This window comes from Cetorhinus maximus, chromosome 8, assembly GCF_964194155.1.
Source record: "Cetorhinus maximus chromosome 8, sCetMax3.hap1.1, whole genome shotgun sequence".
Classification (NCBI taxonomy): domain Eukaryota; kingdom Metazoa; phylum Chordata; class Chondrichthyes; order Lamniformes; family Cetorhinidae; genus Cetorhinus; species Cetorhinus maximus.
Window position 1 is genome coordinate 74743722 of NC_135886.1, and position 14530 is coordinate 74758251.

The 14530-nt window shown below is 42.3% G+C and overlaps 1 protein-coding gene across 2 annotated transcripts in view; it reads left to right on the forward strand.

The window, feature by feature from the left end:
• xpnpep2 (X-prolyl aminopeptidase (aminopeptidase P) 2, membrane-bound) overlaps nucleotides 1-14530 on the forward strand; it is a 157862-nt gene that overhangs the window by 110247 nt on the left and 33085 nt on the right. For both annotated transcript variants that reach the window (XM_078547058.1, XM_078547059.1), the window contains 3 exons: nucleotides 1350-1439; nucleotides 2527-2636; nucleotides 4284-4361. In XM_078547058.1, the coding sequence (XP_078403184.1) occupies nucleotides 1350-1439; nucleotides 2527-2636; nucleotides 4284-4361 (278 nt within the window). The remainder of the gene's footprint in view (nucleotides 1-1349; nucleotides 1440-2526; nucleotides 2637-4283; nucleotides 4362-14530) is intronic.

Sequence of the window (14530 nt, forward strand, 5' to 3'; positions counted from 1 at the left end):
GGATTCATTGGCAGCTCCATCAGTCCCAGCAGCGCCAAGAGTGCATTAGTGGGCGCTTTCGGGACTGCAACTAGGAAGCAGAAGGCCCAATGGATCCCAAAGACAGGAAGGTCCAAGCTTTTGGGCAGGGAGGGTTTGGGTAAGTTGGGAATGTGGGGGAGGGATGGGGTTGTGGGTCAAATGCAGCAGGTGGGTAGGAAGAAAGGGGGTTTCTATCTTAGGGGGGCCAGCCCCATGATCTGCAAAGGGCAGCCCCCAAAGATATAAAACACCTTCCTTCCCGCCCTTTGAAGAATTTTTTAAAAAATCAGGCTGCCCACTCCCACCCGACTGCCCCATCCAACTGTCTTATGGCATGGGCAGCATATTATCGGGGGTCCATTGGCATGGTAACAAGCTCAATTGACCCTTGATTAGCTATTTAAATATGGCGTGCGGGCTGTCGATTTCAGTGCCTGGCCCCTGCTACCCTCCCCCCCATATTATGGGGGAGAGCTCGGGTTGGAAGGGAGGGTGTTAGAGTGGACACCCCTCTATTTTACGTGCCCGCCTGCCCGCTGAAAACACGCCTGGTGGGGCATGTAAAATGCAGCTGCCAGTGTTTTGGAAAAACACATGCTAACTTTCACCATCAGTCTGTGGGTATGAAATTGTCTGGTATGTATTGTCAATGTGCACTAGAAATGCTAAAGTAGAAAATCCCAGTTGCAAGGTATATCGAACAATGTTGCAATCACCAAAGCAGGTCATGACGTCACAACATCTTGATATATTGTGGTATGTTACCTGTCAACACAAGTTAGAGTACTTGATAGATAGTGTCCTGATAGGAAGGTATTATATATACGCTCGCTACAAGCACTGTGCACTCTGGCTTTCTCAGAACTTAGGTTACCAGTACACATGTATAGAAACATCTTAGAGTTTACACTTGCCAGAGTCTCAGAAGAGACTGAAGCAAATAACTGTGCAGTTAGTACAACCTGACAGCCACGAATGAAGTATCATTACTTACTGTGCAACGCTCACAGCTGCCAGTTAGTATCAAGAACAAGAAAGAATTATGCTCACTGTTGTTCCATTCCTTTGCCAGATCAGAGGTTAAATTGTTGCACACTGCAAGGAAGAAAAATATTGGATTTCAAATTGTAATGCAATAATTGTTCCAATCTAGAGTTTAGAAATAACATCACATAAATATCATATAAAAATGTTTGCGTTCAGACAAGGTCTAACAGCTATTAGGATGAAGTTTTGAGGAAATCAGTTTCTTGTTCAAGAACTAGGAACACGTGTCTGTAAAAAGTAAGGCTCAAGCTCAATTATTGATTTCTTTTTCCATTTTTCAGTCAAAATTGCTTATTGATAGGTACTCCCCAGTACAAATCATCAAGTCTGTTAAGGACAGCAGAGAACAGAAAGGACTGAAAGAAGCACATGTGAGTATGCAAGCAGCATCTATGAGAAGAATAGGCAGAAATCCAAGATGAGATGCTATTTTACTGTTGTAACTAGAAATGGTAAAAGATGTCATTTAAAGGGATATTATTATTATACTGAGTAATAACCAGTGCAAATTGATTCCTCATTGTTGGGAGAGCCATAAAGGCTTCTTGTATAGCAAAGAAGAGAGTTATTAGAACTTTATTATTTATTTATTTGAAAAATTCTTTAGCAGTTTGTCAAAGAAAAATAAGTTGAATTAATAAAGCATCTTGCATGAGCTAAGGGTGTTCCAAAGTACTTTACACTTTTTTATATACAAAAGTGATATGGGATTGTTTACTTTCAATTGAACAGACAGAAGCAGCTTGGACAATGCAGCACTCCATCAGTAAAGTATCAGCCCAGAGTATGTGTTCAAATGGGGCTGCACAAAAAATAGCCTGAGAAAGTTAGTCTCTTTCTGGCTTTATGATAGACCAGTTAATTTATTGACCCCCAAATAAATAATGTAGATATATAAAACTGATATCCTGCCTGGGGAAATGATGGAAAGGCTGCTACAAATAGTGCAAATGGCTACACCCAGTTTGCCACTAATAAATGACACGTACACCTCTACAGGTGACACACTCAGCCATAGCAAAGGAAGTATTAACAACAGGAAAAGTCCAAGCAAACATGTTTCCTCTTAGCAATTGATCGGAAATACACCTTCCTGCATCCTCACTGTACCCATCCAAGGAAGAAGGATGTAAAATCACTCTTAGTACTATTTTTAATTATTTAATTAATCCACTCATGTAAAAATTCCCTTTTATTGTTTAATAGCCTCTTTAAATGACTATTAAAACAACAGGCAGTAATTTGTATGGCAGGAGGGAAGCATTTGAAGGGTTAAAAATGATGACATGAAGTGCCAAATATTCACACCCTAGATTCGGACTGATGACAGTGATCATATTGCTGACAAGGAAGAGAGGTCTACTGTGATTATGATAATGTTCATATAGGGGACATTGGTGGGTTTGGTGAGATGTAGATATACTACAGCATTTGCCTTTACAACTGCTATTTTCTCAGGTGCGTGATGCAGTCGCTGTCATACGCTACTTGGTATGGCTGGAAAAGGAAGTTCCGAATGAAACAGAGACAGAGCTCTCAGGGGCAGACTATTTAAACAATTTACGCAGGTACATAACTTACAGAAAGTTTGCACAAAGGCACATGATATGTACATTGGCTGATGCTCAGTTCTGATGATAGTGGATTCAGCTAAAACACAATTTACCAGCATTCTGTATCACACAAGCAGTATTTTCAAAATGAAACCTATTGAATCAATTATTAACCTTCACGCTCCTTATATATTAAATGATTCATCACCAAATTTGAATGTAGGACTTGTAAATGCTTCATGCATTCATATGAGATTACTTTGTTAATTTATTTTTAAATAAACAAATTAATACCTTAGCTAAAATTGTGACTGAGAAATTTGCTATGTACAAACTAAGCAGGAATATATTAATATTCATACAATGTGATTTCAAAGCCAGAATTCATTGATGTTGTACATCAATTTCAGTGTTCTTTCTTTTCTTCAAGTTGTTGCTAAATTTTGATTATTTTCAAACATTTCAGATTACTCAGTTCAATCTTCACCATTTGTGGCAAAATTCCAATATCAGGTTGGATAGATATCCCTTTTTGTGTTTGTCAAAGGGTTCTTGTACTTATCCAAATTGCCAACTTAAACCTTGTAAAGGGACATCCCTCTAAAGTTAGCAGTGTTTCACTATGTCCCTTGTGTGCTTTAAAATTTCTTAATAGTGGCAGCTATACAATGCATATCAGCTTTCAGTCTAGAAGTATCCTCACAGAGCACCACGCAGGTCCAGATGAAGTCCGCTGCTATCATATACCAGCCTTACTCATCAGCAGTTGCTTAATCCAGGTCCTTCCATGAGGGGTTTTGGCAACGAGGCATATGTCATTCATTAACTGATTTCCCTCAATGTTAGAACAATGTAGGCCACAGCCCTTCACCGTGGCCGCTGTGTCCATGTTGCCACAGGTTAACATTGCAGCTGGATCCTTCATCTCACACACGGGTTCAACGAAACACCTCCAATACAGAATTATGAAGAATTGTTTGACACATGTCTTTACTGATACCATAGAAGAGGTTACACATTCCAAATCTAACTTAAATTAGAAGGTGCCTTTACTTTGCATTGAGGTTGTAGGGAGAAATGAAAGCACACCAATTGTTTTATTGAGCTATTGTAATAACCAAGACAGAAAGATGTAAGATCATTTATCTTATTGCTTGCAATGTGATCATTTGTTTCTGTGAAAATAGATCTAAAGACTGGTGTGAATGCAAAAGGCGTTGTTACATACTCCTCAGACTGTCACTTTACTGTGTAATGTTTCTATTCTTTCACTTACAAAAAAAAACATTTTTGAGGTGACTGAGTCTTTTACACGCAAAGAGAGATTTTTAAAATATTTATCATGTGTTTGGAATATTAGAACCACTGTATCATTCATTAGCAATCTAAGCCCAGATTGACAGTATTAGTGGTCAAACATTCCTCTGTCTGCTACCTTAATACAGACACTAATCAGTTTATTTTAAATGAAGGAACCATCAGTTAAAATAGTGGATAGAGGAATGCCACATAAACGAATGAAGCATCCAGCCACGGTTATTACCAACAATAGTTTCCAAGCCATTGATGCATAAAATATTTTTTTATTGTATGAACCTCACAAGCTAACAATCAGCAATATAATGGACCAATTGAGGTGTCATTTTTCATATGTTTTTACAGTGAGCAGAAATTTTCCAAAGGCCCCAGCTTCGAAACTATTTCTGCCAGTGGTTTGAATGCAGCTCTTGCTCACTACAGGTCAGTGTACAGAAATGTGGACCCCATGAAGTAATGGTCAATCAAGATAAACAAATAGCTGATTCTACTGACATCTCTCAATGCAAATAACATAAATCTGCTTTATGGGCAGATGTGATTATTGCCATGAAGCTATTTATATAATATTATTGGAAAATATTTTTCTTTTAAAATAGAGTTTTAGTCTGTGGGTGTGCCTTAACTGGATTAAAGCCAGCTAGTCTGGGTGCTTTGATGTGTACTAGTTTTGAGATGTTAGAGAGGTAGAGTGCATTTGCATTTTTTGAATAGAGCATTCAAGATATGGGGTGAAATCTGGCACCTAGCTAGCAGAGACCAAACAATATGTCTATATTACTAATAAAATTGGTACTATGAAAGGGGTTTTATTGTTAGAAGAGGCTGGTGATACAATGAGAATTTACATTCAATGAGCTGTGCTAGGTATAACTTCAGCAGTTTTTGTGTGTGCAGGGCAGAGGCAATGTAAGATCAAAGTAGCTGTAAGCCTACAATTGTCTCCCGAGGAACCAAAGTGAATGGAACCTCATTTTGACTTCGTAAGGTGTAAGTGCTTTGCCTGGTGTCTGGTAAAATCTATGGGTTGCTGTTGCCTTAATGGAAATTAGTTTGAGAGTTTGTTAAAAGTTATGATAGTAGTAATTTGTAGCCATGTGTATATATTTAACTTGTGTAAATTAATAAAATGTTTCATTTAGTTTAATATAAAACCTCTCCAGAACTGGTGGTCCGATTCCTGAATTTAGAGTTGCATCTCAAATATAGCACTTAAAAATATAGGTTAAGACAGTTTCCCTTGGAATTTTTAAATAACTCAGCTTTAATGAAAGGCTGTCTCATTACATTATACAGTAGTGTTACATTTTTGCACTGTGTTTTATACTGAAATCAGAGCTTATGGGCTGGATTTTGCTGTGAAAATAATGGCGACACTAACAGTGCTCACCATTATTTATGTGTAAATAGGACAGCAGCTTCCAGCAAGCAGAGATATACAGTTAAACACAAAAATCTGGGATTTGCTCTCTGAGATGCATCATTCCTCCATAAGCTGCACTTGCCATCTGGCTCCCCATTCAAATGCATTGAAAGGAGTGAAGTTCCGTGCTGATGTTGTTGATATGGACTAAGCTCGCCAAAAAAATTTAAGGCTTATCCATTCCAGTCTAAGCACCTTTTTAACAGTATGCTAATTCTAAATTACTGCTGAACATTCTCTATGATACTGAAAATTAACTTTCACAAATATGGAGTCTCATTCCTTTAGCTTTTAATTATTGTTGGAGATTTTAAAAAGTAAATATATAAGTTTCTTTTTACTCTTTATTTTCTCTTCCTTTCTATTTTCTCTTCCTTTCTCTCTCTCTCTCTCTCTCTCAATCCCAACTTTTATTCCTCTCTTTGTTTTGTCTTCTGTACCTAATTTGACATTGAGTTCACTATTCTAACTTACACTTCCTGGATCAATGAGTCCCAACAAAATTAGACCTATTGTAATAGATCTTACATGGTGCCCATCACAAGTAGATCAGGATCTGGAGTACAAGTTTCATTGCACCCTGAACATGACAACAATGCAGCATTCGAGTGGCACAGCAAATGTACTGAAGCAACATTTCATATGATTGACAAGATGGGAAAATATTAAAACTCTATCGATACTGAAAGATGCAGGACCATAAACATAATGTCATACTATTTACCATCTTTTTGATAAACCTTGCTTAAAATGCAAATAACATTGTTATTTCCTTGCCAAAACCTCTTGATCTTGATCATTTTCAAGATTGTTCTTTTGCCTACTTCCTGCAGTGAGTTTGCAGTTTTGGCATCAGGTGCCAATTATAGCTTATTCTTTCTTCCTCAACTCTTGTGTATTTTCTGGCCCTTATTTCGCGAGGTGAATTTGTGACCTTTGTTCAATATATTTTGCCTTAGTATTACTCAAGGAAGCATTTCTAACACTAAATAATTTTTTGGCACGTTTATCATAATTGAATAAATGTGTATTTCTGTTCTAAAAGTTCTTTCTAGCTGTGTAAATGGCCCAAGTGAAGAAGGAAAATTACAGTTGAAAACATTGGGAAAAAAGTTGTGTTTTGATTGGTCAGTTTTGCTAGGTTCTGTTTACTTATGAATGGTAACTTTGAGAAGTAATCGAGGAATCTGATTGCTTAGTTTTCTGCTACTAGTGCTTTTTGCACTTAACAATTGGATATTTGAAACAGGTATTTCTTTCCTTACTAATGTATAGCTGTTTGGGGTGTCTGTAATTCTCTGAGGCCATGTGTACTGCCTTTGAAGTGTGAAGATGTGAAGTTCCAGGTGCACACTAGATGTCAGCATTTTGATTATGTGAGCCTATCAATCACTCTCAACCTTACAAACAATGCCAGTGTCACTTTGTGTGTCAGAGAAAAGTAATATTGCGAGTGTTTGATTTTCCATGTTGCTAAATTGCTCATTGGAGAAATCCATTATGGGAAACATTAGGCTTGTGAAACTAATCATTGTATTAATTATCTATCATATTTGCAAAGTATACCATTTACCAAAGCATGCACATCAGCATGTGCAGTTCACTGCTAACTCTCACATAAATCTAGAGTTGAACTAGAGGTTTTAGATGCTTGCTGGTGTACAGGTAAGCTGCTAATACTGATGCTGCAATGCGTTTATTTGACCAGCTGAGAAAACCATCAAGAGTTAAAGAAAAGTTGCCGATGATGTCAGGAAGCACAAGGTCAATAGTCGGGTCCTGTTGGAATGAAATATGTTGGCTTACTCTCTCAGTCACAGCTCTCTGGGAACGATAGAAGGCTCCTGAAGCCAAGTGTTCTTTGACCCAGTCCATGTGTCAGCATTTGCTGACAAAATATCCTCTTCCCTCCATCTCGTACCAAATCCTACTATTAATCCAACTGATTCCCTTCTGCTGCATAGTGCAAGCAGGAATTCACACGAGCACAGGAATTCTGACCCACAGTGTGCAACAGCTGAAATCGCTGACATCAGCAGCAGGACTCAGGGTGGAATTTTACGGCCCCTCCCACCAGAGGGATTTTCCGGTCCTAACGAAGTCAATGGACTTTTGAACAGCTCGCCGCATTTCCCGCCCCCGCCCCCACCACAACGGGGCCATAAAATCCTGCCCCAGGTATGGGCAGCGCTGAAGGAAGCAGGAAGGTTTGGTATAAGGATATTTGGCATAGTAAGGGTTAATGTGGGACTGGAGAACAGTACCACCACCCACTTTGTGATGTAGAAAGTCACATGATAGTAGACAGTGTGGAGAGAGTCTGAGAGAAGTCAGCACTTGGATAGGGCTATACTTAGGAGAGATGTATATAGTTGTGTGTTAACAATAAACAGTTTATGTTCAACCACACAAGCCTCCAGACCTCTTAGTGAGACATAAACAACCTTACAACAGAAGGGGGAAATGGATGGCAATGATGCAGAAATGGAAGAGGGACATGAAAGAGGGAGTGAAGGCTATGGAAGTCAATCACTGTGAGCAACCGGAGGCCAGAGAGAGGGCAGAAGGTCAGGAGGAAAAGGCTGCTGCCTGCGTACCAGGAAGGAGGAGGAGGAGAGGCAGGATAACCGGTCCTACCCTGTGGGAAGCAGGTACAGACCTAGGGCATCATACCTCAATGTTTCAGACGACCTGTGTCTAAGGCACCTGAGATTAAGCCATGAGGTGGTGACAGATGTATGTTGCATGGTCCAGGAGCAACTCGAGCCACGACCCATCAACCCCCATTCCCTGTCAGTGGCTGCGATGGTAATCGTGACTGTCAACTTCTGTGCCTCAGGATCTTTCCAGGGATCATCAGGAGACCTAGCCGTCTGGTATATCCCAGTCAGCAGCACACAGCTGCATTAAGGCTGTAACTAATGCCCCGTTTGCTCGTGTGGAGTTCACATCAATTTCCCGATAGATTTGGTGTCTCATACGCAGGGAATCATGGTCTTTGTCCAATTAGCAGGCTTCCCTCAGGTGCAGCCATGTTGCAATAAAAGCCCTAACTCAACATGTGGATATCTTTTTCAACTGGAAGTCCCTCAATCAACCAGAAATCCCTCAGTCAATATACAGGTGGTTTGTCACCACCTCAAGGTCTTCCTTCATGTTTGTGCAAGGTTCCCTGGCAGCTGCTATGGCTTCTTCATACTAAGGTGCCCCCAACTCCCTCAGCTATTTCAGCCACCAACTCAAATCTGTGGTTGGCTTATAGGGGCAAAAAGGGCTACGCCCTAAGAACTTGGCTAATTACACCTTTTAGAAGCTCACAAACAGAAGCAGAGCATAACTACAACAGCAGCCATGTCATCACCAGGAGTATCATCAAACCGGCAATTAGCATTTTAAAGGTGCACTTCAGGTGCCTCGATCACTGAGGTGGAGCTGCATATGCCTCAACAAGGGTATCAAGAATAGTAGTGGTATGTTACATGCTGCACAATGTTGTGCAGTGGAGGGGCCTACAAAACAATGACAATGATGCCATGGGCAGAGCTGCAACCTTTCAGGATGAGGAGGAGGAAAGAGCCCGTGTCCATTTGAAAGACTCAGAAATGGATGAGGCTGAGGAAGCCGCCAATGGCAGAACAGCTGAGAGGCATGGCCACATAGCCTGTGCAGGAGGGGGATCATCACCAGACAGGCCCTTGTGCAAAATAGATTCTCATAAGATCTTCTGATATCACAATCACCATCAGCCAGTCCCTGGTGACACACTTCCACCTAAAGAGCCTTGTACATTGACTCCACAATTACTCAAGTGACAGCTCATTCCCCACAAGGGAGAGAATAACTTCAATGAGTTTGACTCAAGTCATATTCATATGGCTGAAACCCTCACCATCATAACCAGGGGCCTCATCATATTGCAAACATGGTTATATGTCATTCACAGCTGCTCCCCCTCACATGAATGCCAGTGACTGTAAAGGAAGGGCCCATGCCACCAACTTGTCCATAATCAAACTATACCCACAATGCTAAGAGTAACACAACGTCAGACTTCAAACCCTATACATGCTGATAGTATGTTGTAGTATACATTCAGATAAGGCATCTTGCATATGAGGAGCCCATAACTGTCCAACAACAGTTCTTTGAAAGATCTTGCGCGATCCATTCCAACCAATGGTCCGGTTTCTAACGTGGGCACCACATGTAACATTCCTGGTTTCCATATACTGCTGCTTACCACACAAAGCACATCCTGTGACACCTGGAATACAAATTCAGCCAAAGTCGTGGACACAGCAAACGATCAATATTACCTGCACAATATGTGGCCTCTCGAACTGCGATGCCTACACCTAGGGCAATGCAGTTCAGTTGAATGCCTTACACCCAGCCCTCATGCTTGCAATGCACCTGTTGTCCAGCATTTACTCATGGAGTCTGATCCTTGAGCCTCCCTTAACATCAAGCTTGGATGGACAATGAAAGATACAAGGACCAAGCTCAATGCTTGAGTTTTTGACCTCTGGATTCTTATGTGATACAGCAGAGAAGGAAGAAACCCTCAAAGCATCACAAATCAGCCAATAACCTTGACCCTGTTGATGGCATGTCAAGGTGGACCTCAGCGTGTCAACCCCATTATTACTGGTAAGAACCACCTTCATAATCTTACCATTCTTTTTGAGCTCTCGAGTGTTCAAACACACACACAGTCATGTTTAAGTGTAAGTAAGTATAACCAAGAAGTTTCAAATGCATTATATACATTATGAAAAGTGTAACCACGGTGAACCTGTTAGTGCTTTAGGTGAGACAGCACTCTTCACTCTTGCACACTTCTACGAAGTGCCCCTCATGTTGCCTTGGAGGAGTTGGAGGCAGGCTGCTCAGTTCTCTGTCTAAATGGCTATGAGGAACCTGGTGGCCTGCCTGACCATGCAGGCACATGTTGGGGACCTCCTTCAGACTATGGCCTCTGCATCAGTAGCTGTGGTCACTGGCGCTTGTGCAGCAGATGATGGCTCTGGCAGAGGAGCTGGGGAGGTGGAGGAAGATGAGGGTGCTGAGGAATTCTCTATACCTTCACCCTCCTCAGTGACCTGCACAGTCCTCGGTTGGCCTTCAGGTGGGATGATGGGGCTGGCTGCTGGTACATAGCAGTCGTCCATTCCATTAATCGCCTGTGCCAATAGTGCGTCCTGTTCCTGTTACACAGCTCCTCATGTATTCCATGGATGTCAGTGCTCAGACTCTGATCCAGGCTACTGAGGGAGGTTGCACTCTTTTCTGGCTGAGATGCTGCTCTTGCATCCACTTCGAGTGCTGCTCCATGTGTCTCCCCATGAGATTGGCCAGTTTCTAATGGCCAGAGCTCATGCGATCGAATCCTCAGAACAACGTGGAGGTCATGATGGCAATGGACACTTCCACTCACCATCCAAGAGCTCCCACTGTCTCAGGGAACTCCGCCAGATGTCCACATATCTGCTGATTGGAGAAATACAGTGCCCCAAAAGGTGACCCCTGAGGCACCACGTTCCTGCCCACTGGATCTTCATCGTGATTTTCCTCCCTCCTCCCAGGGGGACTGTACACCGATGTCTCTGCCTCAGACACCTCCTCCTGCACTCTGGTGCTGTTACATTCACCCTGTGCCATTGACTCTACACGCACTATATCATTCCAATGTGCTTGTACCTGAGTAGGTGGTGTATGGGCTAGTCTGCTGTGACACTGCCCCCTTGGACATCTCTGTCTCCTCTTGATGCCTGAGGGATGATCTGGCCTGGGGGGGAAGATGAGGGAGCAGAGCTGTGTGAGACACAAAAGGAGTTATTTAGGTATAGCCCTTCTAATAGCGAAAGCACTCTCTGATGCACGTCATTGCGATTAACCATGCTCACACTGTCCAAATGATGAAATCCTTGCACCCCCTCTCATGTTAATGTCCAATTGTGCTCAGCGAAGTGACAACATAACCTCCAGCATGTGCCAGGGTGATTTCAACACCGCCTTTATCACCTGCAACATGAGATTCACCATCACCAGCAGAGAGCTGTTCAGGCACCCTGGCAATCTCCATGGCCATCTGTTCCATGAGATGGATGTGTCTGAGCAAGGCTGACCCACTCCCAGTCCGGGCCATCTCCGAGGCATTTACCGCCCTTTTGTTCTGTAACAACAACAGTGTGAATTTACATTAACCTGATATAACATGCATGGAGGGATATTTCTCTTCAGTGTCTGTGCATCACAGTGCTCCAGTGTTCATTCACATATGCACCTATATGAGCTGTGTACATAAACAAGCCTCATTGCTGAAGCTGAGGTATGTGCCATGTCTCAGACCTTAACTGCAGCATGCAGGTGTGACCCTTCCATTGGAGCTCTGTGTGGATGAGACAAGCCACTCACCTTGATGGAACACAGTTGGCCATTGAACCTTTTCAGGCACTGAATTCACAAACGCTCATGCTCTCCTGCTGTGCTCACTGCAGCTGCAATTTGTATCCAGGCCTTCTTGGTTGCAGAAGGTGGATTGCGAAGACCACCAGGATAGAGGATTGATCTCTTCTGGACCTTTTCCACTAGCACCTGAAGGTCCTGATCAGAGAAGTGTGGGGCAGCTGGAGTCATCCCCTCTGAGTGACATTCTATGAATAAAAATGTAAGGCAATAAAGGTCATGAGGAATTTAGATTACGATACTCTCATTCACTTTTGTGTGCTTACATGCACTAACCATTTTCATCATAGCATCAATGAGTAATGTTAACGGTGTGATGATCAAGAGACCCAACATCAGGAACTGGGGAACCACTGAGAGTCACCCAGTGGCCTTGCTGCCGACGCCCCTTTCCCCTGCAATCCCCACCCCACAACCCCCTCCCGCCACCACTCACCTGTGCCTGGGTCCATCAGCATCCTGGGCCTTGGCTGGATGTAGTAGCGGCAACAGCCACTGCCTCCCAAGTTGTGCTGCTGAGCAATGAAGAGCTGCCAGCCTCTGATTGGCAGACAGTTCTCAGTGGGCAGGACTTCCTGATTGGCAATTAATTCAGGTGGGCCTTCCCAAAAAGAGGCAAGGCGAGACTCTTGTCAGATGTCCAGCTAAAAGGTGAGACCCCACCCCCCCATTGCATCTATTAAAAATAGTCCAGTGTTTCTGTGAAAATATGGGGAATTGCAGAGCGCAGTACCTGTATGAACCGGGTCCAGAGAAGTAGAGTGAATTTGTGAACTAGGGCGGAGTGAAGTTTGGTCCCCTCCATTCATGTAATAATTTACTTTCACATATCATAAGCTTATAACCAGAGCTGTTCGTGAGTTGTCAATTTCTCATGAGAATTTGTTTTCCAATATATGAGAATACGAATTCTGAATGTTATTGGGAATGGCTTCCATTTTCCAGCAGTGGATTGTTCAATTCCATTATCTGTTGGGGTTAGAGAGATTTACAATAAAACCCAATTTAATTGGGCTGATGTGAAGAACGCAGGATGAAGAAGCATGATGTTTGGTTTCCTGATAGCGCGGCAATCAAGCTAGCGCGGCAATCAAGCCTTTGGAGCATTTTAATATCAAAGAAATACAACATCATAAAGTGCATCTGACTATAAAATGGCACAGCAGCCATGACCCTTTCAGTAGGTATTTATTTATTGCTTTTTAAATCAAGTACTAAATCCCATTCCACTTAGGCTGCAGCAAAATAAAAATATTCAGACCATGTGAGCAACAAAAATAAATGTTTTTATTCTGACCTTAAACCTTCTCTTCCATCTGTCACAACATAACTTTTCTGAAGGTTAATGGCTGAGTTCTCATCTTGACCTTGACAACAGCTGATTATATTTGTTTGAAGATGATACAATCTAATCTCCATCACCATTCACATTTTCATAGGGTCTATTTAACTATGTTCAAAAGGTTTAAAATCTGGAAGCATATATTAATGAGAGAGTGACATTTCTCTCTTAACTAAAAATGAGCGTGCACTTGTTTTCTCCATAATGAATGGCTCTCTAATGAAAATCTCATTCTCAAACATTGAATGTTTCATAGCCACATGTTCCTGCAATTTCATTAATGGGTCATTAATTATGGTGAATAAAAGAGACACCTCCTGTTTTTTGTTAAAATAGAAACATTGCTCCATGCTAACTGAACTATTCCTAGATGACTTGTTATTGCTCAGACGTGCAGAGAAACTAGCTATTTTACTGCACCTGGGACTTTTAATACAACATTGTAACACTCAGGCAGCAAACTGTCCCTCACAGACCAAGGGCTGAATGTTCATGCAGGCAGAGAGGCTCTCTGTCTTTGCAAAAATGACAGTGGAGGCCAGATCCTGAAGTCCTGCCCTGCACTCAGCCCCTGCCATTTTCATGAGGTGGAGGAGCAATGGGGATGGATTCTAATTTACACATCCATGGTTCACAGAGGCAACTGCACATGTTAAAGCACAGTTGCCTCAGTCAGATCCAATTTTGGCTAGTGGTATGTATAAAACATGACATATGCACTTTAGACCAGACAGGAGACAGTCTAAAGCCACTGGAGTTCTTTGGAAAGGCAGGACACCCTTTTAGAGAGGTAGGGTACTCCAGTTAAAAACAAATCAGTGCTTGCTATTTAACTCTGACATAAGCCTGAGGGTTGTCATTACATGATTAGTGCTGCATGACTGATTTCACAACTTTTCATTATCACGGTGGGGGGGGGGGGGTTCATGTCAGTTCACAATTTGATTCACAGCTCCAAGTGTTTTATTTTATTCACTCACGGGCTGTGGGCTTTGCTGGCTGGGCTAGCATTTATTCCTAGTTGCCCTTGAGAAGATGGTGATGAGCTGCCTTCTTGAAGCGCTACAGTCCATGTGGTGTAGGTGCACCCACAGTGCTGTTAGGATTTTGACCCAGTGACAGTGAAGGAACAGCTGTATATTTCCAAGTCAGGATGGTGAGTGGCTTGGAGGGGAACTTCCAGGTAGTGGTGTTCCCATCTATCTGCTGCCCTTGTCCTTCTAGATGGTAGTGTTCGTGGGTTTGGAAGGTGCTGTCTAAGGAATCTTGGTAAATCCCTGCAGTGCATCTTGTTGATGGTACACACTGCTGCTATTGTGTGTCAGTGGCGGAGGGAATGAATGTTTGTGGATGTGGTGC